This window comes from Pagrus major, chromosome 5 (genome assembly GCF_040436345.1).
Source record: "Pagrus major chromosome 5, Pma_NU_1.0".
In the NCBI taxonomy this organism is placed as follows: domain Eukaryota; kingdom Metazoa; phylum Chordata; class Actinopteri; order Spariformes; family Sparidae; genus Pagrus; species Pagrus major.
The window spans coordinates 4,118,369-4,141,988 of record NC_133219.1 but is presented as its reverse complement, the minus strand read 5'-3'; the positions used below and the strand labels follow the sequence as shown (position 1 = coordinate 4,141,988).

Sequence of the window (23,620 nt, the reverse complement as noted above, 5' to 3'; positions counted from 1 at the left end):
CTTAATTTTTCAGGGAATAGTGTATGGATTCTGATGATAACAATCAGGTGTTTTTGGTTGGTTGGTATCTCTGAGTGAATAAAAAATCCAGATCTAGCAGATTTAAAAATGTTGAATTTGATATTGGATTAGGCTTGATTGAATAAAAGGGGACTGTTGGGCCATGGCAGAGGCATGTGCTCTACTGAACACCAGTCTAGTTATGCATCTGTAAAAACTGCAAGAGTACTGATCATCTTGTGTGGTCAAATATCTTCAACACCTTAACTGGCAGCCAGAAATAATTTTATTATAACATAGCAACAAACACTTTCAGCTCAATTTCAGATTCCACAGAAAAAAAACCCCTGGACTTTTCCATTTAGTCAAAACAGCACAGCTTCAAGAAAAAAAAATCTATCAAGTAGTGCACATTTTAACATTATCTAACAGTTTGTTCACAAAATATTTAGAATGAAATATTCTAAATCTTTATTCATTATTTATATTTATATTCATTATATGTTTCAGTGGCAACATCTTACAGAAAATATTCTAACATAGTGGTAACTATTCCCTGTTAACACAAAATCATTAACATCAACATCATCCAGCAATAATAACATGGTATTTAGACTATTATAACAGCCATTATACTCATAACACTTTATCTTTTGTCCCTTCCAGTCAGAAATACTTAAAACACTGAATCACCACAGTCTATACCACAAACACTGCAATTAAAAAGGACAAATGGCAGCTATAAAATGATGCATTAATTGGCTGGTACTAGTTTGAGTGTAGTACCACTGTTAGGTGGTAGAGGTAGGTCTAAGTAATGTTCACACTTATAATAGTGATCACATTCTATGAATCTCACTGTATCATACAGCAAAAACTCTAGGCACAAGGTGTGTTACTAACCACTGACAGTAGGTCGCTAGGTTGTCTGCTTCTCAAACAGTATCTGGTACTGTCCATGTGAAGATACACGAAGAACTGATAGGTCCATTAATCTCAGGTGAGTTCCAGTTCCTTTGTACACAGACATAGACCCAAAACCTGGTTAGTATGTAGTAATGTAAAATCTAGCATATAATTGGGGCATAGTTAAAATGTCTGCAGAACAGAAAAGTCTATGGAATTGACAGATCGAGTGTTTACTTGCTGAAAATAGACCTTGTACTTCATTATGCCTCCCCCGCAGTGCTGTGCTTGTGCGGGCAGGCACAGGTTCAGTGGTCTGGAAAATGTTATACGACTGCTGTCACTAATCTTTGCACTGCCATAAAAAACAGAGACTCATATGTGTTTTCTACATAGTCAGACAATGTTCACATTACACAAATACCCCTACTCTGAGAGGAAATGCCGAAGTATATCTGAGCATATGGACGGCACCAGTCATGCATAGAACTGCATAGCTTATGAAATATTATACAAAAAGATTGTAGTGCATTTTTAAGTTGTATGTGATGTGCTTGAAGATAACAATCTTCTCGAGATTTTCAAGGCTCCTATGGTGATTCCATAAACTGTTTTTCCACAGCTTGTGTGTGTCAACAGGCTAAAAAAAAAACACTCTGCTTTATTACTGTAAATTAAATGATTTGTAAAATTCTTTGCTATTCCCTTGTTTCCCCAAGAGAGGTTTGAGCACAAGCCACTGTATCCATCACCTGTTTTGTTTCTTGCTCAAGTGTCTTTCAACGTATCAGCTACACGTTTGTTATGCTAACTCTTGTCAAGTTTTCCCACAGGTTACCAGAAATACTGCATTGAAATATGTGTGTTGTCGACCATGGTCTGCAGCCCTGCCAAGCTCTCACGCCCTTGATTGGATGTCATGGCTGAGGACATTGTGGGGCATTTTTCGGTCGGCGTCGGACACGGATTTGAATTTCTTCATCCTGTGAAAAAGAGAAAAGTGAAACGTCATGACTGTCATCCATTTATTTTAGGATGGTTGCATCTGTGGTGATCAGAAAAGGGTTAAGCAATAATGGTTACGCTGATTTGAAACAAGCAAATGATGATGGTTTTTTTACATACTGTTTCAGCCGTGTCTGCCGTCTCCTCTCCCTCAGTGCATTCACTGCCGGGGGTGAACGCCTCAAAGTCAGACAGGGCGCTTTCCACCGCCTCCTCATCATAATCTGTCTGGTATTCATCAGACAGCTCCTCTGAAGGCAGACAAAAAAGCCAGTATTTGAAAAACATTGTCCCAATTCAAATGATAAAATTGTAGTAATTATGTAGCTTTCACTTTCCCCAGGGATAGCAGATAGTTCAACCTAAACATAAATTAGTTTGTTTAATGATCAAAGCAGTATTAAGGAGTTTCATTACAAGGCTTTATAAAAGTGTTTTTAAATGTATATATTCTATATATACACAAAATATTGAAATTTTGATTTTAATACTTTAACTAACCGTTTATTAAGGCATTCTTGACAGGTTCGATTCTTGACACAATCTCCGCCAGGTCAGTGAAGGAGGCGTTTGGACAGGTGACCACCTGAAAGACACAAACTGCATCATTCCCCAGTTTCAGTTTATTCTCAATCGTTTCAATGACACATTTAGAGCAGACACCAGGTGGCATCAATAAAACAATACTTGGAATTGATCTAATAGGAGCCTTGTTTTTGTGTCTGTGCAGTGCAGTGACTTTGTGCTGACTACACTTCCACCTATTTGATCATTTTGTGGCTTCTCATGACATCCCCAAAACTGAAAAATGAAGCTTGGTACAAAGCTTTGTCCTTTTGCATCAGTCTACACAAACCACATCTTAATGCAAACACCGGCAAGTCAGTGTGATATCTGACGGGTGAGATCACTGCCAGTTTGTGGCCACTAGTTGCATTGAGGAGCAGTGTTGCACAGTCATAACCAGTACTGTGTACATCATGCATTGCACAAGCCATTTCTGCCCACTGCAGAGGATGGTGTTGAATATCAGTAGTTGGTGGCAGTAAAGCGTCTGAGAAGGCAGCGGTGCACCGTGAAAAGAGAGTAAGCATGTTAACACCTTGAAAAGTTTCCAAACATTCATTCAAAGGTGCCATGAGGTAGGAACAGCATGCAGCAGTTTGTTTGGCCCTGAAGGTGCAATGTGTAATGACTGGCCACCTGTCGTATTCATACTCCAAGTAGAAAGGGGGCAGCATATCACCAGAGTAAATAACTGCTTCTAACTGTAGCACCATTAGCTAGTTAGCTCATCCAGCTGTGCAGCTCGGGCTCCTATTAGCTGAGTCTGCCTGGACTGGGAGCTTTGAGCACCAGGGGAGCGTTGGTGTTGTTCACTACCAGACTATCACCTCGTGAGGTACAAACTAGCTGTGGGCTAGCTGGTTAGCATGCTAAATTCAATAATAATATATACACATCTCTGACATGATAGCAAAAGTGATATTTCTTCACACTGTGTTGATCATGTTGTTTGGAATGTTGTAAACTAACATTCATTCTTCTTTCCTCTCTGGTGTGCTCTCTACAGAGCCCTCTGGGGTCAGTCGTGTGAATCTCTTCTCTCAGTTTACCAATCTGGTTCATAAACCATGCTCCTGGATTCATAATCACTCCCCACAAATTTACATTTGATTTGATTTGCAATTCATTTGATTGGTTTTCATTGGGTCCATGTCAGGAGTGTGTCACGCTCGTCTCTTTTCCCCACATTTATGCACCAGTTGAGTCTCTAAAGCAGAAAAAAGCCACTTGTGAATGTAATTACTGTACATTAGGGCTGAATCAACAATTCAGTTTCAATTAAATTATTTTATTCATTAACCGTTTAGTTAAGTTTAAGTCTATAAAATGTCAGAATGGTGAAAATTGTTGGTCAGTGTTTCCCAGTTTACTGTGATGGAAAGAATCCAGAAAGTATTTACATTGAACAGGCTGGAACAAGAGAGTTTTGACTTTTTTTGTAAAAAGTACTCAAACTGTTTAATAGATTATTAGAATAGATATCTATTGGAATAGATGGTTGGTGATTAATTTAATAGTTGACAACTAATCACATAATTGGATCATTGTTGGCAGCTTTGTATATCCTGTATTTATTGGCAACTGACTTAAGAATCAGCATTTCAATTGTTTCTCTTCAATTGCTTATGTTATATAGCTGAATTTGTATTTTTTGTTTTTCTTATTGACATATTTTTCTGACTTTGGAACAAGTATCAAATTTGATCGCAGCTCATAAGTAGCCTCCTGTGTAGACATTGCTGAGCTGCAGGTAAAATCACTATCTATTTTATGATAACAGTTGTCAGACATACAGACAGCAGCTGTGCTTGTGAGATTTAAAATGAGTGATCATTGAAGGTTATCATCCAGTACAGCCACAAAGCGTCTGTTAGCACATCTAAATTAGCTGTAAATGTGTATTTATGCTTGTAAAACATGATCGATGTCAGCAAAACACTATATAACTATATTATACATCCACTCTCCTCCAACTCCTAAGAAAAATGTGTTTGGCTTTAGCTGCTAGATAATTTGCTAAGTTCAGGCAGTATCTTTGGCTGTCTGCTGTTTGGTACTGTGGTAGCACAATACTTAACGATAAACAAAAGAGATTGTAACTGTGCCATCTCCACTAGTTAGGCAGGTCAGACCATCACCAAGTTCTAACTATTCAGATTTTTCTGTACATTCTGATTTGAGTCAAGACAAAATTCATACTGGTCCGAATAAAACAAAACAACATGAAAGCAGCATCATGTCAGTAGTAGTAGTGTCTATAAGTTGAGCTCACATGGCCAGTTTTGGTCTTGTGGAACTCCTCCTGATGTCTGTCCTTCAGCATGCTGTCCACCACGCCACTGCGCTGCCACACATCGAATAAAGTCTTCCCGTGTTGGTATCCCACCTCCTACAGCCACAGTGAGGGAGGGTTAGAGTGAACTTCAAAACCATCAGATGGTACAGACATGGGGAATAGCACTGAGGAGCTTAGGGGAAACTCACGGCGATCTCATCGAACTTGCCGAACTCCAGCGTGCCGTAGTGGTCAATGGGCGGCCGGATGTATTCACAGTATTCACTATCTCTGACCAGTTCCAGCTGCCGCACACAGCAGACGTACGCAAGCCGGGTTTGGATCTCTGCCATGTTCAGGACCTGGAGGGTGAAATTAGTTACCTTTAAAGCAACATTATGTAAGACGCTGTAGTTTTTGCAACTTGGCTGCCCTATAGTTTCAGAGTGGAATACTCTGCCAACAGCTAAGGGCCAGTCTGAGGTTTACTCTTGCTCTGTCACTGTCTCTTTATCGCTTCTTAGCTTGCTCCATCAACTCCCTCTTCAGTCTCTTCACCTCTGCCATCATGTCCATACTGACGCACTTCTCGGGGGAGATTGTACCTGCTCAACCGAAGTTACATGGTGCAAGAACAGGCATTCAGGGTGTGGAGTGCATATGAAGGAAGCACCATCCCCCTACTAGAAGTCAGTGTACCATTAAAATGATTTTGAAGCAGTTATTCAAAAGTAAAGTAATTGCGTAATGTTGCTTAAACAAAGGTATGAAGGTCATTACATTACTGATATTCAGTGTCTCTAGATTTTACAATTGTCATATGGATTCTCTCCATGCTTTTTCAGCAGGTGAAAAAGCTTTAACCATACATTTGTGCATTATTTTTGGTAAATGGTGACAAGAATAACATAAGAGGAAGTCAGAAATGACTGTTTACCTTGACTCTCTCAGCAAGAGGGTTGAAGCGTTTCCACAGCAGCCACCACCCATTCAGGGAGTCCCCATAGTTGGTCAGGTTGGTTTCATCCCGACTTCCAACATCAATAGCAATCACAACCTTAGCCCCCATGGAGCGAGCCACATCGGCTTGATACCAAAATGAGAAAAACACATTTAATTTAGGGTCTAAATGCCCTGATAACCTGCTCTCAGTCAGCTTCTTATTATGAGCCATGCGTTCTGACATGATCAGAAAACTTTCTGCTGAAGTTAGATACAGTTTGGGTAATTTCACATGAGAGACTTTTTCTTTGCTATGTTGCCTGTCAATCAGATCAATTACACAATGTTCACATAGGGCTGATGATTTAGATTAGCTGAGGGTTTTTGTCTTAGTAAATGTGATTCGGGGATGTGAATGAATATTCAAGTGTGCTTTAAAAGGAGAATTCCACCCAGTCTGTTTTCAGGTAATGGGGAGTATTACCAAAATCCTATTAGGCAGGTCTTGCCACTCAGCAGCGACCTTGGCATCGCCCCCTGGAGGTTATTTCAGGTTAACAAGACCAGGACTCTATCTAAATGAATGGTGAGAGAGCCAGAACTTCACTTTTAATGGTCACCTGGACATAAAAACTGCATGTATAGAATCACCAGTCAAATCTGATGAAAAAACAAAAAGAAAACACTTTTCACAGTGACTTTTCCCCAAAATAAGGTTTAAAACACTTTTCCCCACTGTTATACCAACTTCTTGTAAAGCTCAGTGTCGTGATGTGATGCCTTCAGCTCAACCTGCCACAGCTCTTGAACAACAGCAAGTTTATTGTCTAATGTTTGAATAAGCTCACTTTTCTTGGTAATCTGGTGTATTAGCGTGATATCCTCCTCTTCCATGCCTAGTAGAAGTCCTTCTGCAGCTGCACTGAGTTGGTTGAAACTGTCCTTAATCTCAACTGTGCGCTCATGTCAGCACAACAACATGATTGTTTGATATGATTCAGCTGTAAAAGGGCAGATGATTGGCTTTTGGGGGAATGGGGCAGGATATGTGTCATTCAACCACCATCTTTGGCATTACAGACTTTTCTCTTCAAAGTGCTTTGAGTGCTTTAAGTGCTTTAAGTGCTTTAGGTGGTTTGTCACTCATTTATGTCTCCATTACTACAACATATGTGAAAAAAAGTTATACAAAGCCTTCTGTATCTCCAGAAAGAGCTGAGAGACAATTAGTGAATCTATTTCTTGTTACAGAATATATGATTCCCACTCATATGACTCACAGGAGTCATGCTGTTAAGTCCAGTACCAGCGTCACTACCAGTGTTTCTTACCAGGCAGGTTGTTGATGTACCCTCCGTCCATGAGTAAGTGTCCATCTTTGGGATCACAGAGAGGTGGCAGGTAACCAGACAGTGACATACTGGCCCTGACATAGCGCCACAACGAGCCTGAAGAGGAGAGACGGTGTGAGAGACACAGTATCAGTATCAGAACATGCTTTATAACCAAAATTATCATGGGACCATAGCAGTGTTAATATTTTTGTTAATGTTGTTTACATTTGCTTTGCTGCCCATTTTTCTCAATTCTTTTGATTCATTTCATACAAAAAAGTCTTTTTTTTTTGTTATTGTTTTTAAAAATGTCTTTCTGAGCGGTGAGTTGCACAGACCATCAGTGTGAGCTCTCATGGAGGAAGCTGTGATATCAGTAGTAATGTTGAAATACGGCAGCCACAGGTCCTAGCAAAGGAGAAGTAATAAAAACATCTGTAATTAATTATGAGAACATTATTACTGAAAGACACAACTGTACGCTCTCTTTGTAACAAATATAACATTTGTATTTGATGCCAGATATTCTTGTTTTATCCCACTGAAATATGCTTATTTTATTATTATAATTATAGTTATTATTCTATTTATTTATTAATTACATTAATTAGTTATGAATTATTATTCTCACAGAACATGTAATGTAAAGTACAGTACACAGTACCTTACATAAAAACTGAGTGCTCACCTCAGGTGTGAAATAAAGGTAATTTTCATGTGTGGCACATGAATTCCAATGCTGCTCTTATTCTTGGTCTTTTTGGTGAACTTGTTTCAGAGAAACCCCGAACCTTACCTCTATCTGTTTGTCCTTGAAGACAGAGCTAACGCTGGAGTTAAAGGAAGCTCCAGAAAACATGGAGGTAACAGGGTAGGTCAGATCCAAGATCTTCTTAAAGTAAGAGGTCATATCCTGAGAAAGGAAAGAAGTTACAAGTGATACATATGTATACTGATAGGTAAGGAACGAGGAATTCTGGCAGGTCATGTAGAGAAAACATTTGAGAAGCAGACAAATATGAGAGCAAATGTCACAACAACAAGACCAAAGTTTTGTTCACGTGTGCTTTTCTCTCCTCAGTATAATGTCAACACACCATGGCCCACTCACGAGCCCGGACCCTCATGCGACTGTTGCTCTTCTCCTCAGCGTACAGTGCTCCCATGAAGGAGCCGATGGAGGTGCCGCCCACCATGTCGATAGGGATCCCCGCCTCATTCAGCGCTCGCAGGATGCCAACCTGAGAGCAACCCCTGAAAAGAGACAGGGGTATCCAGCAAATACCATCACACATGATGTGTGACTTCACATTTTCTTTAAACACTATCAAAAAATGTTTATTTTAACAAGTCCATCAGTCTCGTATTTACAGTCTGATTTCTTTAAAGATACTGAAAAATCTGTCTGTAGTGAAGTGCATGGGTTTCCAAAGGAGTCTGACTTTTTAATAATTACTTTGAGATATAATTTGGCAAATCTCTCCAGTAAAAATATTTGTGAAAATGTTTCAGCTGTGTTAAATTTAAATGACTTGTTAAAATTGGAGACCAAGTGGTTTACAGAGCTACAGGTGCACAGATACAGTAGGTGGTACCAACCACACAAACCCAATCAAACAATGGAGGCAAGGAGGAATCAATGGGTGCAGTAAACATCTTAAGAAAGTGGCATATACAGTATGAAAAGCATCAGAACTGCCTTAGTCAACACAGGTCTAACAGGTGCCTCAGGTCAGAGCTGAGAGGAACACAGTTCCTACCTTGTCAGAGCTCCAGGACAAGCCAGAGCAGTGAGGAAAAGAAACAGATTGATCAGAATAGAAATAATCAGAGTACACCTGATTATTGGAATATACTGTACAGGTTTTGTGAATTGGTTATCAACTGTTTGCTGTTTAGAGATTGATGCATTTAGTTTTTTTCATTCACATCTATCATTCAAATGTCAGGCTGCTAAAAGAAGTAAGGAATTGCAATGAAAGTGTGAAAATCAGTCAGCAGGTAGTGCCTTCTTTGTCCACAGAGAACTGGATTTACCAACATTACAACTCTCTAGGCTTCCCTTACTTAGATTTCATACAATGTAAATAATTAGACACCTGCCACACTGATGAACAGTCACTTTCTGCAGTTCACTGGTTTCACACTTCAAGATTTCAGTTCACTAATATGGGGAGGAATATGTATTTGTATATAATGCTAAAGTACCTGGCGCCCCCTCCACCCAGCACAAGGGCGATGCTGTTTCCTGTCAGGATCCTGGCCAGACGAGAGAAGTCGGAATGACGATCTGGACACTTTTCAAACACGCGCTGGTACAACTCTCTCTGAAAACCAAACACACAAACAGAAATGACACATTTGCTAAGTGCCGAGATATGGCCATAAAAGACTCTGTGGGTAGGTGCACAGTACCAGCTTAGGTAAACTCCTCTTGGAGAAGACTCTGCGGGGGCAGGACAGGTGATGGTGTCTGGAGATCCAGCTCCGCATGTTCAGCCACTCGGCTGTCCCTTTGGGCGGTGGGCCGTCCTCTCTGTGCAGCAACACCAGTTGCTTCTGAGCACGAACTGAACTGCCCTCCAACATCCGCTCCAACTACAGGTGGAGAAGAGCAATGAGAAGCAGGTATCCTCTACTCAGCTCATCACAGGGATCCATTGCAGAAAGGAGGTTTCACAAATACTATGAAGGTGTGGCTGAAGTCAACATGTGAACAGTCTCATCATAACAGATTTGTATTCAAACACTTCAGACACAGCTGCCGTTTCTACTCTAAAAAGATAAGTGGTAGCTTCAGAAGAGTTGGCCTCATTAGCTACAGTATCTAAAAGTCTGTATTGATTAACTAAGCTCATTTAACAAAGAAACAGTAGACCTGAGTGCCTGGGACCTTGCAGCCTTTATTCATGGTACTTCAACAGAAGTTTTGAGGTAGGCAGGTCTTACAGCCTGAGGACAGAAGGTGCTCTGTAGTCTAGTGGTACTAAAACAAATGATTTCACCATTTTCTTCATCTTTTTTCCACAGGGGCTGCCAGAATAAAAACATTAAAGTACCTTTAATACACTTCTGATATATTAGTCCTGGTTTCACGCATGCGCTTACTATTTAGACCTTCAAAGAACGTGTCACTTAAAAAGGGTTTAAAATAAGTTTTGATTTGAGAGAATGTTTTGAAGCTAAGGCATTGTTGGGACACGCACCAATACTCCAGTCCCACTATGGGCTCATGTGTATTAGCACTACAGTTGACTGATAATGGATTTTGCATCACTTCATATCAATGCAGAAACTGATATCAGGGAATAAAGAATTCTGATACTGATATACCGGCCAGTATACACACACTCTATTGTGAAGTATGCAGATGACACCACCATCATCGGCTGCATTACAAACAACAGTGAAGTTCATATCGGGAGGAAATCAACAGCCTTGCAGAGAGAACAATCTACTGCTCAACGTCAACAGAACCAAGAAGCTGATTGATGATTTTAGAAAAAAGGAGGCAAAGACACACACCCCTGTCTACATCAGTGGAGCTGAGGTGGAGCAGGTGAACAGTTATAGGTTTCTTGAAATTACCATCAATAGAGCCTATCTTCATCACCACCCTGCTTTAAAAAAACACAGACAAGGCTCTGCTTCCTACAGGAACTTAGGAAGGCTAAATTGCGGAAAACATAAAAATACTTTTAAAGAGGAGCAATAGAAAGCATCCTGACTGGAAACATCTCAAACTGGCATGGTTCATCACGGCCCAGGACAGGAAGGCTCTACAGCTGGTGATTAAAACCACCCAGAGCATCACTGGTACCATCTACAGAGCATCAGTGAAGTGAGATGTCTGCACTGAGCCCAAAGATACTAAAAGACAACAGCCACCCAGCCACAGTCTGTTCACCCTGCTGCCATCTGACAACAGATACAGAAGTGTTTGCTGCCACCAGACTACAGAGCAGCTTCTGTCTTCCAATTCCTTTATTTTTCTTTCTGTAAATAAAAAAAAAACAGGTGTGAGTGAATTTACACTGACCTCACCCACAGTGGGCTCCTGCTCACCAAGTCCCACAATGATGATGCAGTCAGCCTGGCGGATGCAGCGCTGGGTCCAGGGTGTGAGGCCAGAGTCAGACTGGTAGAGGACGATGCGATGGATGTCTTCCTGCTGCCCGAGCCAGCTGGACAGACGATACTCGTGGACACTTTAAGAGATAAGGCACAAAAATCAGCCTGTTTGCAACATAACACCTGTTACTGTATTTATATAACTGTTCACTGTATATTACTGTGTATTGTATTAGTGTGGAGATTGCATCTCAATCAATGTCTTGTTTTCAGAAAGAATCATTCATAACCAACAATACCTCATAAGACACAAACAAAACCTGAACACACGACTCGTATATTTACAATTCATTCACTTTAACAAGAGTCTACCTGTCCAGAGCAGCAGATCCTAGTCGCTGTTTGATGATGTCACTGGTCAGGAGTAGAGTGGGGCCTTCAGAAAACAGAAACACATTTTCAAAAAGAAACTACAGTGTTGGTGTGAATCAAAGTGTAGTAGAATGTATAATGGTGCAGATTATTAGGGTTGATCCTCCCAACCCATGAAAGCAGATAGGTACAGTCAGTGCTTGCAAAGGAATTTTCCTTGTGACACACTGTTAGTAGTAAGGATATAGAAATGCATGTGTTTGAACTTGTATGTCGTCTTTATTTTGTGTTTAATTTGTTCTGTTCCATCAGCAGTAGCTTGGTAATGCCTTGTACTTGAACTGTACACAGACTCTTCACAGCATCATCACAGTGTGGGTAGTAAATAATTACTTATTTCCATTGTACTTTTTTTACGTTTTCAGCAGCCGTTAAAACGGACTACAGATTTGGCCAATCTGATGGACTGGGGATGGTTGTTCCAAAGCTTAGGTGATGCCATCGCAAATGCACGGTCACCTCTGGATTTGAAATGCGAACAGGGGACAGATTAAAGGCCTCTATCAAATGATCGGAGAGGACAAATGCTTAAATAAGGGCTCAGTAATTCTGTTAAGTATGCCAGTCCAAGGCCATGCAGGGCCTTGTACGTAATTAATCAAATTTAGAAATTGATTCTGTATTTTTCTGGAAGCCAATGAAGGGAGGCAGCAATTGGGTTCATATGGGACTGGTAACAGCCTGCTGCATTTTGGACCAGTTGGAGATGTGCTAGTGGGGACTGAGTAATGCCTGTGAAAAGGGAGTTACAGTAGTCTAAACGAGAAAGATTAAGGGGCGTACTAGTTGTTCCATGTTTTGGCGGTTAGTATAAGTTTGATATGCAAATGAGCAATGGTAAACTTCCCTGTACCCAGAGCACCCCACTCCTTTGCTCAATTGTTTTGAGTCATCCGCATCAATGGGGTTCATCTTGAATAAGCACTTTATCTGAATATGTGAGTGTGTATGTGTATGTGTGTGTGTGTGTGTGTGTGTGTGTACCAATGCCACTGAGTGCGTGCTGCAGCTCCAGAGTAAAGGCAGTGAGGGGAACCTCCTCAGACACAGGCAGGATGGCCACAGTGGACAGGTTGGAGACTGGATTCCCAGCATCCCACTTACTGGTGGGGGTGTGGAGAGCCAGACCACGAGCTGCAAGGAAGAAGAGTTTTCCTCATTGTATATTTTAGACAGAAAAGAACATACAGTCAAATAGTGTTTACTGTAAATACAGTATATGCTTCTTTATACTCTGTCTTACATTTATCTTGATTTGTATCTCACTCATTTCACACTGAAATACAACACATTTTAATGTTTTGTGTTTTATATCACAGTGGCTGGCACATGTTTACATTACTCAGCCAGTTAATACTTAAGAATCAACTTGATCTTCACATGATAACTGGTGATGCTCCTATCATTGGTGAATTACATAAATTCAGGTCCATGCTGACACACACTAACAAAAATGGTGTGCAATTACCAGCCAGAGGTCCATTGACCTGCTGCATATTGCCCAGGATCTTCTGTCCCAGCAGATGAATCAGCCTGGTGACAACCTGAGGATACCTCCTTTTGATGGAGTTCAGCGCTCCTTCAGGTAGCTTGGCCAGCTCAGAGTCCCTGACAGCGTGGACCGTGGTGGCTCTGTTCATGTGGGTCAGGGCCTCAACCTGCACAATACAAAAAAAAGCTTTGTGATGCCTAAAGTGTGTTTCCCTGAGCAGTCTGTCTTCAGATTGTGATTTTCTTTTTCTCAAACAGTATCTGAGCACTCACCACACCAATTAGATCCCCACGGCCATACTCTCCAGCCAGCTCCTTCTTCCCATCATCCTTTGCAATGACAGAGCGCAATCGGCCACTGAGGACAATGAAGGTGCTATCTGACTTGTCTCCCTGTCTAAAATCGGAAAACAACAAAGTTATCTCATGTAAATATAATTCTCATTATTTCACAAAGTCAGCTCCAACCAGTGTAATGGGTCCACAACAGTGTTTGGGTTCGTGGTGTGTCTCCCAAAGTTTCACGGCATTACATTGCATTGTAACAAGATTTGTTTTTAGATTTTTTTGAGGGTATTTCAGCTTTACTGGACAGATTGCGAGTTAAGACCCCTTAAAAAAGAAGGGGGCACAACATGCCACAAAGGTAACTGGCTGGAATTAAACTGATGTTATGGATATTGATTCAATAAGAAACCCTTCAGTGACTCTGCAGAGTAGATACCTGTAGACAGCACGGCCAGCCTCTACAGCCATCCAGTCCAGGGCAAAGTCAATCTGTCTGACAAATGGTGACACCCTCTTCACCACAGTGTGAGCTACATTCAGCACCACCCTGGGCTCCTCACGCATTATCCTGCAAAGTTGAAAGGAAAGATTTGTTTGCATCCCAGTGGTGTGATGAACCCCAAAGAAATGACTCAATGTTTGATGTGTGAGCTTGATCCTACTCATAAAAGTGGGCCTTGGATATGGAGAGGAAGGTGCAGTCTCTGTGAGCCCGAACAGTGAAAATAAGGGGCTCCCCCGTGAGAACAGCCAGGTGACCCACCATCTCCCCTGGGTGGGTGACAAACAGCAGAGTTTCCTCCTCGCGGTCTATCATACGCTGGTAAACATGGAGCGAACCCGAGATGACAAATGCCACGCTCACATCCTGTCATTGATGTGGAGAGAAAAAATATGAGGCATGGACAAATAAAAAATGGTTTTGATTTATGGTGCTCAGGCAAATGGTGGGTTTGATTGCAGTTACAGTACTTCAATTTAATATGTACAGGAGGGCAATATGATTTTACTCGTCAGTAATAAATAAAAATGCATTATTCCAAAAAGAGAACAAAGACAGATGTGGTTCCCTGAAGCAAAATGAGTGACTGATTTAACAGCTGTTGCTTTTGCCTTCATTGAGTGAAACCCCGTAGACTGGGTTAAGACTGGGGAAGCTGGGACTGCATGAAGAGGTGTTTTCTCTCCTTCTCTTCTACTTATTGGTTATTGACTTCCCTTGAGGTGGGTGTGTGTTGTTAGATGTGTACTATGAGTATAGGCACAGCCCTCTCAGATCTGGGCCCCCAAGATAAAACAGCTTTGGTCTCAGCTAGGGCTGGTGCAACACATCGACATAATCGTTTATGAGAATACAGCAATTTACGTAACGTGCGGCGATGCGTTGGATTTAAGCATGGCTACCGCCATGCTCGAGTACTTGAAGCGGAAGCATCCTCGGTGCGGCAGGATTCAGTGGATCCAGCGGTGCGGCGAAGCACCACTGATTGGTGTGGCGGTGTTGGAGTGGCGGTGTTGGAGTGTCACTCCATGGTCCGTGTGTGTGACGTGTTGGGAACCCCACTGATCAGTTTGCCGAAAGACGAAGCTGCTATGTTGTTATGCTACAAGCATGCTTGTCCTACTAGTGATCGTTTGTCCTCATCGACAGATTAAAAACAACAGTAAACAACCGGGATGAGGCAGCTCATTGCTGTGTTTTAAACTGGGGGACAAACCAAACGAAGTGAAAGTGAAACTTAACGCTACACAGAGAAATGTTGTGTTCCCTCTGTAGTATTTATCCATGCTAAATAACATGTCCTGCTACTGACCCGTTCTACTCTGCTTATGATCTCCGGTCATGCCTCTGTTACAGTAGGTTAAACATGCTGGTTACTAGTAACTACTACTACTTACTTTTTGTCCCCAGACAAACGTAATATATATATGGATTACACAGATTGCCAGTTAAGACTGGGCTATTGTTGGGGAATAATGCCCTGTAGTGCATACTTTATCATATTTGTTTGTTGATGATTGAAAATTATATTGAAATATAATGACAAGTTTTAAAATTTAAGATTTGGGAAAATTCGTTGTGATGTTTATCAAGTAATAAAAAATAATAGATTAATCCAAAAAATAATCGCTGGTTTAATCGATAAAAGAATTATTGTTAGGTGCAGCCCTAGTCTCAGTTTAACTTTAACACAAGGTGAGACTAAGGTGGGGCACAAGTAGTAAGTGACCGTAGACTAAAAGACTTCAGTGCTGCGTGAGTGAGTGATGACCACACCAGCAACAGCCTTAGAGGGCTGTGCCTGGACTCATAGTAGGGATGGTAGATTTGCATTTGTTTGAATCACTGACACTTCACTGCTATCCAGTAAATAATATAAAAAAAATAAATAATGTAGCGAATTCAATGTAGCTGTATCAGTGTGTGGAAAACCTGGTCATTGTTTGTTAAAAGCTTCACCTGCATTCTGTGCTTTAATAACCTGTCTCACAAAGAGCAACACACTGAGGAATGTGTCAGTGTCAGCCCAACAGACTAACCTGGTCTCCCTGGTGGGCCACAGCAGAGCCGGCTTTGACCTGGCGAAGATTCACTCTCCCCTCCAGCAGACTGGGATCCTGATAACACGAGAACATTTAGACACACAAAATGTCTTTTAATGGTCTGTCGTATGCAGTTATAACCACCTCACAAAACATGGATTCATTACTACAAAACCAGATCAATAAATCAATATTTTCATATCCATAGACTTTACAGCATTTGAATGTTGCTGTTACATTTAGTTTTCCTTTTGTGGGGTCAATAAAGTTTATTTTGAAATTAACAGACAAGCAAATAAACAGACAAATGAAACAAAATAGTAGATGTTATTTAAACACTACCTGTATTTGGATGACCTGTAACAGATCCTTTTTGGCAGCTTGGAAAATGGCATTAACCCTATTATGACTGGCATTTCCTCCTACAGCATCACTGTAGTGGTAAACAGCAGATGGAGTCTGCTGCATTGTCACACTTTTCTTTAGAATAGACTGAGGAGACAGAGAGAGACAGAAAAGTGTAATGAGACTTTATACCTTTCAGAGAGTCACTGAACTACACACATAATACTCAGTCTATGTAAAATGCCTGTCTATGCCTGTGCACTGAACTAAAATGATCCATTGAACTTGTACAGTACTTTTATGTCCATCATATCACCTTGCTAAATGAGTTCAGACAATGCTGATGAAGCCTATTACCGCTGAGTAAATCTGTCTGTATTTCGCAGTATAGTGGAGTTTTTTTATCTGGTCTGTGGTGACTTTCCTGTGCTGGTAGTGATGGGTTTTATGTCAAACAGTAATGACTGGTTTGCCAGAACTGAAGGGGGAGGCAACCGTAACGACAGAGTAGGCTACAGCAAGAAAGAGCATGGCATCATAACAGGCTGGCCACACAGCATGCTTGTGTAGTGCATGGCGGCTGTGCTGCAGCGTGGCTCCTGCCTGCCCTGGTTACATGGAGTTTGACTTTGATAATTATCAATAAATATAATGATGTGATTTTCCTTTAACACCATGCAACAGCACTGCACACACATCCAGTGTGTCCAGCCTGTGTTTGTAATTGCCATTGCTGCCAAAAGGGGGAGACAAAACTTCTGCATTGCAGGCTGTAACTTGTTGCTCAAATTATGATTTTAATTAGGCTCAGTCTAGGCCAAGCCGCCCAAAGTTGCATTTTTACAGCTGTTAATTCAGTTTCTAAAACTCTTTCCCTTCTCATTAGTAGCTTCAGAACATTGTTAGAAAGCAACACATTATGAGCCATGTTTTCCTCTATCTTGTCATTTGTTGGTCACTGGCTGTTACCATGGAAACATGGCTCTTCATAGATAGCCTGGGCGTAGGGTGGCTACCTCATCAGGCATAAAATAAAATCAATCCTTGTTTCTGTAAAGCTGTCTGACTTGCATTTGACTAGTCTAAGAACAAATTAAGACTGGCCTGATACTCCAGACTTGTACAATATATACTTTTGAAATTGGCCCAAAACCTGGATTCAAGCCAGAAGTAAGAAAATTCTTATGCAGAGACCTTCATCGGACTGTGAGGCGTCACCTCCTCCATGGCAACTCTAGCCCGTTCATATACTCTGTTGAGGTCAGCTGACATGTCACCTGCAAGATGCAAAAAGTTGACAGTCATCATATTGATTAGTATCAGCAACAATAATGATTGACACTGTATCAGTTACTATGGCCAGATGGACAAGCATCTCCCTCTGCCAATATGTCACAGAGGCTACAGAAGTTTTGAAGCCTGTATTGCTGCTGTTGATCAGAAATGTTGTGGAAGCCTTTCCTTGCTTGTAAACCTAATTTCCCTTCGGGGATTAATAAAGTTGTCTGTCTAAACCGTGGACTCGATAAGACATGTGCCTTTTCGATTCTGCTTGTCGGTTTCTAACTTATGCATATTTAAGTCTTGCTCCCGAGTGAACTGCAGTGAGCATTTTAAAGTCCCTAAAATTTGTTCTTTTCTGCCAGTCATGACGTCATTAAGCAGTGCGTCAACAAGGCATGTGATAAGACGAGACACTTCTGTTTACATCCCGGACCATGGCTGACCGCTGCAAACACTCGAAAGTTTGGCCTAGCTACACTAAAAAAGATAAGGACACAGCAAAATGCAACACCCGCAGTTAAGATTTTTCGTGCAAGGGAAGAAGCATCTCCAATATGACAAAGCATTTAATTCAACACGGCGTGAATCTGAAGGAATGCACCGTGTTCGATGTTTCTACAAATTATTCTAATATTTTTCTTAGATACGAGTTTAGAGAGCACCCCTCCAACTCCGGTTCATCATCCTCAGAGACCCCCCTCTAGTCCAGAAACTCCTGTCACTTTAGCCATGAAGGGGAAGATGAGCAAGGAGAAAGTGTATGATTGTCACAGAGCGGTGACGAGATTCGTGGTGAAGGGATTACATCCCTTTGCTACGGTCAGTCTCCTCCGTTTAGGTATGCAAAATGAATTATTGGTATCTGGTTATTCACAGCAATATCCATGGACTTTGACATTGTTGCTGCTTCCAACAGTCTACAACAGTCAGTTAAATATCTTTTTTTTTATATTATATTTTTATATTTTTCTATCATTTATTTAATAGTTTTGATCTGGAATTGTTTTTGTTGATCATTCTTTATAAGAGAGTAATATTTATTTTCATAAATGAAAGGTAAAAGAAACCTTCCTGTCTCAGTTGACAGTGTACAGATTACAGCCTTAATGTGTCAAGAGTAAAGGTAGGCTGATTTTTGATCTGGAAATACATTTTTTTTTTTTTACCTTTCCCAAAAAATTCATATCAGAACAGAGATTTGATAGGAACTGGATTCAATAAGAAGAATTAGAATCGGAATTGATTAAATTGAAATGATACCCAACCCTAGTTGAACCCCTGTTCTACTCCTCTTTCAAAGATCTGTCTTCTCTGGCCCATATGGAACTGACACAAAGTTTGTTTTTTTACATTAGCTTCAGGTCATTAGATGGAAATCATACTGCAAAGTTTCTTAATGTTTTTCTTAAAATGTCCTGCAAACTTTTTTTATACATGTTCCAGGGCCCTCTATTAAAAAGTAGCATTAAAAAAAAGTATTTTAGTTATATTTAGATAAGCATGTAGCATGCAGAACTGTCATAGTTTGACCTATTGAGACAAGAAAGGTACAACTATTAAAAATATATAAAATACATACTGTATATGTATAAAAATGATTGTGTGTGTGTATATACTGTACCTGTAACAGCCATGGGGGTGGAGAGAGAGCGAGACTTCTTGTATTTGAATGTAGACGTGTCAGATTGGCCAGACTTTTCTGAAAATCTGCAATCTGAATAAAGATAACACAGAAACAAAAACTACTACACACAAATTACTGTACACACATTACTACACACACGTTACTGCAGCCATGAAATGTTGACAGAATGCTGTTGTTTCTGACCTGCGTCAGCTTTTTCAGAGCCCAGATCATCAGAGTGGGAAGGCTGCCTGCGGAAGCCTCTGTGTGGATGAGCCTCACCCAGAACATTGGCCACTGACACCAGTGAGATGGCTTGGCTCTCCTGTAACACACACATCAACAAATATTTATTAATAACATCTCTTCATTTACTAAATATGGACTAAGATTAAACTAGAAAGGTAATTCTTTTTCAATATTGAATGTGGCCCACTGTGACATGATGGATATGAAGTATGAAGACTAACACATACACCGTACATATTCTAAGATGAATGCAACATTTACAAAAAAAGGTCAATATAAAAAGGTTGACATTCTCTAAATAATTCTATAAAAGGTATTTATAAATATATAATTGGAACATGACCATGAAGATATTGCCTCTTATCACCAAACATCAGCTTGATTTGCTCAAGTGGCCCCACCGTGTATTTGTACTGTAGGCCTGCCACTGATTGGACAGGGAATAAAAGCACTTCTTTCAAGTGAGAGTAAGTAAGTGCAAGGAAACACTCAAAGCCTTTTAGAAAAGAAGTTTGAAGAAACAGGCTCACTATGATGCCCTCTGTCTTGGAGGCTCACCTGGCTAATCTCTGTGATTACAGGGAAATTCCAACATTTTTAAACCTGGGCCGAGAATATTTAATACTTAACCACAAGCCTCGTTTTTGAGAAGAGGTCTGTGGACTTTTGTTTCTGGTGACAAAGCTGGTGTTAACTTTAGTTTGATAAATTATAACTGCTAGTAGTAGAACCTTGCATGGATTCCTTACTGGTCACATTCTATTAACCAGTTTGTAACAAAGAGCCCCCATTTTGTCATGAAATGGTTCACAGGACAGACAAAGGCGGGAGAAGAAACAAAAGGCGGGATGTATATACAGTCATGGTCAGAAGTTTACATCCACTTGTAAAGAACATGTTTTCCGTTCCAATGATTTCTACAGCTCTCATGTCTCTGTGATGAATGAGTGGAACACAAACTACTTTGTCACAAAAAACATTCATGAAGTTTGTTTCACTAATTAATTTATTATAGGTCTTCTGAAAATGTGACCAAATCTGCCGGATTAAATTTGACTTTTCTGACTTGTTTCTGACTCCATAATGAGCTCTTTCAGATACTTTCCTATTGTAGTGTTTGTGGCCATGCTACAAAGGGTGAGGGCTTGATTCACACAACTTTCTATAATCACCAAAATGATTGTTCAAGTTACTGAATGTACATGTTCTTTACAAGTGTTTGTAAACTTTTGATCACGACTGTAGGTATATTATAAAATAAATCCATCCACAGATTTAAATCATTCTTATCATTTTGACTGAACTTTGATAAATTACAATACCATTGCATTCTCTCTGCAGTTATTACACCTTGGTATGGGACAAGTATTACTTGTTCACTCTACTGTCTCTTTACTTGCTGCTTGTGGCCGCCAGAGAGTATTAGCTGGCTGTGAGTTGTTGTACATCCGTGCAGAATTTGGTAATTGCCATTATGTCTTGTATATACACAACCTGCTGTTAAACACCACTCACGCTCTTAATAAGGCCTCTACATTGATGCAGTGTTGTAAATCAGAGAAACAGACTGAAGCAGAGCAGCATGACCATGAAACAAAAAGAGAAAAATAAGTGGGACGTCCAATAACCAATAACAGACACGCAAATATTGAGGTAAGATAATCCAAAAACATGCTTGCACAATCCATATCAGTCCAGTCACAGTCTGGAGCACAGACAGAGAAAAAATAACAGTACCGTGTTGAAGAGCTCAGTGGTCAGGCCGAGGTAGTTATGTAAGGCAAGGAAGGTGACTCTTTGGAGACGCACCATGATTATCTACAGAGGACAAGAGGGAACAGGACATAGAGAAAATTCAGACTTCACTTTAAATACCAAAAAGGGGAACAGAGGCATATTGTGAAGCTTCCTGTGCCTTTGTTGCATGTTATGCACTAGCTTAAATGGTACTTGCAATGACTGGGGCTGACTTGATGAATTAAATATTTGTCTTTCTCAGTTCACATACCTGGATGACACGGACCAGAGTTTCAGGATATTTCTCAAAGACTGACTGGAAGGCTGCAGCTGGGAGACGCAGGACAGTGGAGGGGACTGCAGCTCTTGCAGACACTGTTTTGTAAGGTGCTGGATAGCCCTGTAATACAGACAATACAGCTCGTCGAGTAAGAGGAATGTTATGAAGAGTTAAAACCTTTTACAGAGTTAAATTAGTACTACAAGACGCGTTCACATATGAGGATGAAGACGTACAGTGATGATGTCCAGGATACTGAGCAAACTGTGAACACTGTCTCCTGGTAAAACATCCTTCACTACAGCATCTGTACCATCCTGCAGAAAACACAAACAACAGAAGAGAAAACGAGTACTAATCCCTTGCTTAGTGTGAAATATTCTTGTGATCTCTGTGTAGATGCTGTGGTCAGCCCTTACACTCTCATGGATGCACAGCTCCAGGCGGCCATCCTGAACCACGTAAATACTGTCATCAGTGTCCCCCGGTCGAAAGAGTCCCTCTCCCTGGTGCAGCGGGATTAGCACCATGTGACGACACAGCTCCAGGAAAAGAGGCTTCTCAAAGTGTCCGAGCACCCTGGTTACAGCATACACGTAAACACAGTGTAGTTATATTAGCACTAATAATGATATCAATAGTTAGGAAATGTGAAAATGACCATTTCAGAACAATATATTTCCCAAAGGATAATAATGAAACAGTTCATATGTATCATATCCAAGATATAACAAATCCAATTCAAGTGCTAGATGTACAACAGATTCATTATAATGGTCTCTTCTTTTCTTTTACTATTTTCTTACTGATGCCTCGATATGACCTACTGTACATAAGCAAACAAGACATCAGTGAGAAGATTGGGTATTTTTATACAGTTATAATCTTCATCTTCATCTTCATCTGCTTTGTCCGGGGTCGGGTCACGGTGGCACATACAGTTATAATAGTTCTTCTTAATGTCTGTCACCACTATAGATTCTGATGTATCCTGATTGAATAAGTCACAAAAATGGAAACTACTTTTCATGGTGAAGTGCTAATAATGGATTAAGGAGTTTCAAAGCCTGATGAAAGAAGCTGCTCTGTAGTCTGGTGGTACAGCACTAAAACAAAGTTGTACACCATCTGCATTTTACAGTTATTCATCCTGCACAGCTGTGTTTCAAAAAGAAAAATAGCATTAAAATATGGCTGTCTTTCCTTTAACCTGCTTACAAAACCAAAGCAAGAAAGGAAGAAGAGCACCTGGTCTATCTGAGGGCTGTGAGAATTCATTGTGCCATGCTGTATTAACAAAAACATCAGGGGACTGCATATAAACTGTGCTCCTGTTCATGGGGAAAATGAAAATACAGCTTGTATTTTTACTTACCTGACATTTTTCAGCATGTACAGCACCTCAGAAGGCAGGTGGGAGTTCTGCACATCAAACTCAGTCAGGTCAGCCTCCAGCAGACAGGGAGGGGGCTCTTTGGGCTGCAGGGTGGGGGGTTCCCTCCGGATGCGCAGGATCCTGACACACAAACACACAAAAAACATCAAAAGATGTTATTCATACTGAAAAGATGCACTTTATTAATTTAATTGGCAGAGTAAGTCACTCAACAAAACCCCAGCTCATAATTTTACATATTTCTCTTTTTTCCCCTTAAATACACATCACTAATACACAAACCATTATTTCTAAAATTCACAATGCACATTTCACAAAGCTTTCTTTCAATAATATACCTGTGTCTGTTTATTTTACTCTTTGCTCTGATCATTTTCTCGTTCCCTTGTTTCTTAGCATACCAGCTCATCTTATTTCATGAAATAATCTTAACTCAAGGTCCACTTACTTGGACTTTGAGTTAAGATTATTTTGTCAAAGCACTGTTCAAAAGGTGAAGAATTAACTTTTAATGCTCAAGGTTTATCTTCTGTCTTCACCAAAAGCTTCAAAAAGGGACTCACTTGCGAGCTATAGACAGGACTTTGGTCCTCTTCCTCACTCTCTGCCGGGAAGCTGAGTTTGAATTAGAGGCAGGGGTTGAGGACAACGTCTGAACCTGTAAGAGAAAGGTTTGGTGATGTATGTAAAGGTATTTGTGTCCACTAGCAACAGGACCTAATGATGGGGATGTCAGCAGCTGCTCAGTCAATGTCTTCTATCTCCCCGTCCATCCGTCCAGAACTTCCAACAGAGAATGATACAATAACAACAGCTGGCCAGCTTCGATTTGGCAATGAGATGAAACACA

At 40.6% G+C, this 23,620-nt stretch overlaps 1 protein-coding gene across 2 annotated transcripts in view; it reads right to left on the bottom strand.

Moving 5' to 3' along the window:
- Window positions 1-268: 268 nt before the first annotated feature.
- The window catches only part of pnpla7b (patatin-like phospholipase domain containing 7b), a 28,516-nt gene continuing 5,164 nt past the window's right edge, over window positions 269-23,620 (bottom strand). For both annotated transcript variants that reach the window (XM_073465550.1, XM_073465551.1), the window contains exons 6-35: window positions 23,334-23,428; window positions 22,750-22,890; window positions 21,794-21,953; window positions 21,611-21,691; window positions 21,366-21,494; window positions 21,095-21,175; window positions 19,313-19,433; window positions 19,106-19,198; window positions 17,395-17,477; window positions 16,198-16,347; window positions 15,853-15,930; window positions 13,974-14,179; window positions 13,748-13,879; window positions 13,297-13,420; window positions 13,001-13,190; window positions 12,517-12,666; window positions 11,473-11,536; window positions 11,069-11,237; window positions 9,445-9,627; window positions 9,238-9,356; window positions 8,127-8,283; window positions 7,826-7,942; window positions 7,368-7,437; window positions 7,027-7,143; window positions 5,691-5,839; window positions 4,963-5,115; window positions 4,751-4,867; window positions 2,413-2,497; window positions 2,032-2,162; window positions 269-1,889 (exon numbers count right to left, since the gene is read on the bottom strand). In XM_073465550.1, the coding sequence (XP_073321651.1) occupies window positions 1,824-1,889; window positions 2,032-2,162; window positions 2,413-2,497; window positions 4,751-4,867; window positions 4,963-5,115; window positions 5,691-5,839; window positions 7,027-7,143; window positions 7,368-7,437; window positions 7,826-7,942; window positions 8,127-8,283; window positions 9,238-9,356; window positions 9,445-9,627; window positions 11,069-11,237; window positions 11,473-11,536; window positions 12,517-12,666; window positions 13,001-13,190; window positions 13,297-13,420; window positions 13,748-13,879; window positions 13,974-14,179; window positions 15,853-15,930; window positions 16,198-16,347; window positions 17,395-17,477; window positions 19,106-19,198; window positions 19,313-19,433; window positions 21,095-21,175; window positions 21,366-21,494; window positions 21,611-21,691; window positions 21,794-21,953; window positions 22,750-22,890; window positions 23,334-23,428 (3,711 nt within the window). In that variant the 3' untranslated portion in view covers window positions 269-1,823. The remainder of the gene's footprint in view (window positions 1,890-2,031; window positions 2,163-2,412; window positions 2,498-4,750; window positions 4,868-4,962; window positions 5,116-5,690; window positions 5,840-7,026; window positions 7,144-7,367; window positions 7,438-7,825; window positions 7,943-8,126; window positions 8,284-9,237; window positions 9,357-9,444; window positions 9,628-11,068; window positions 11,238-11,472; window positions 11,537-12,516; window positions 12,667-13,000; window positions 13,191-13,296; window positions 13,421-13,747; window positions 13,880-13,973; window positions 14,180-15,852; window positions 15,931-16,197; window positions 16,348-17,394; window positions 17,478-19,105; window positions 19,199-19,312; window positions 19,434-21,094; window positions 21,176-21,365; window positions 21,495-21,610; window positions 21,692-21,793; window positions 21,954-22,749; window positions 22,891-23,333; window positions 23,429-23,620) is intronic.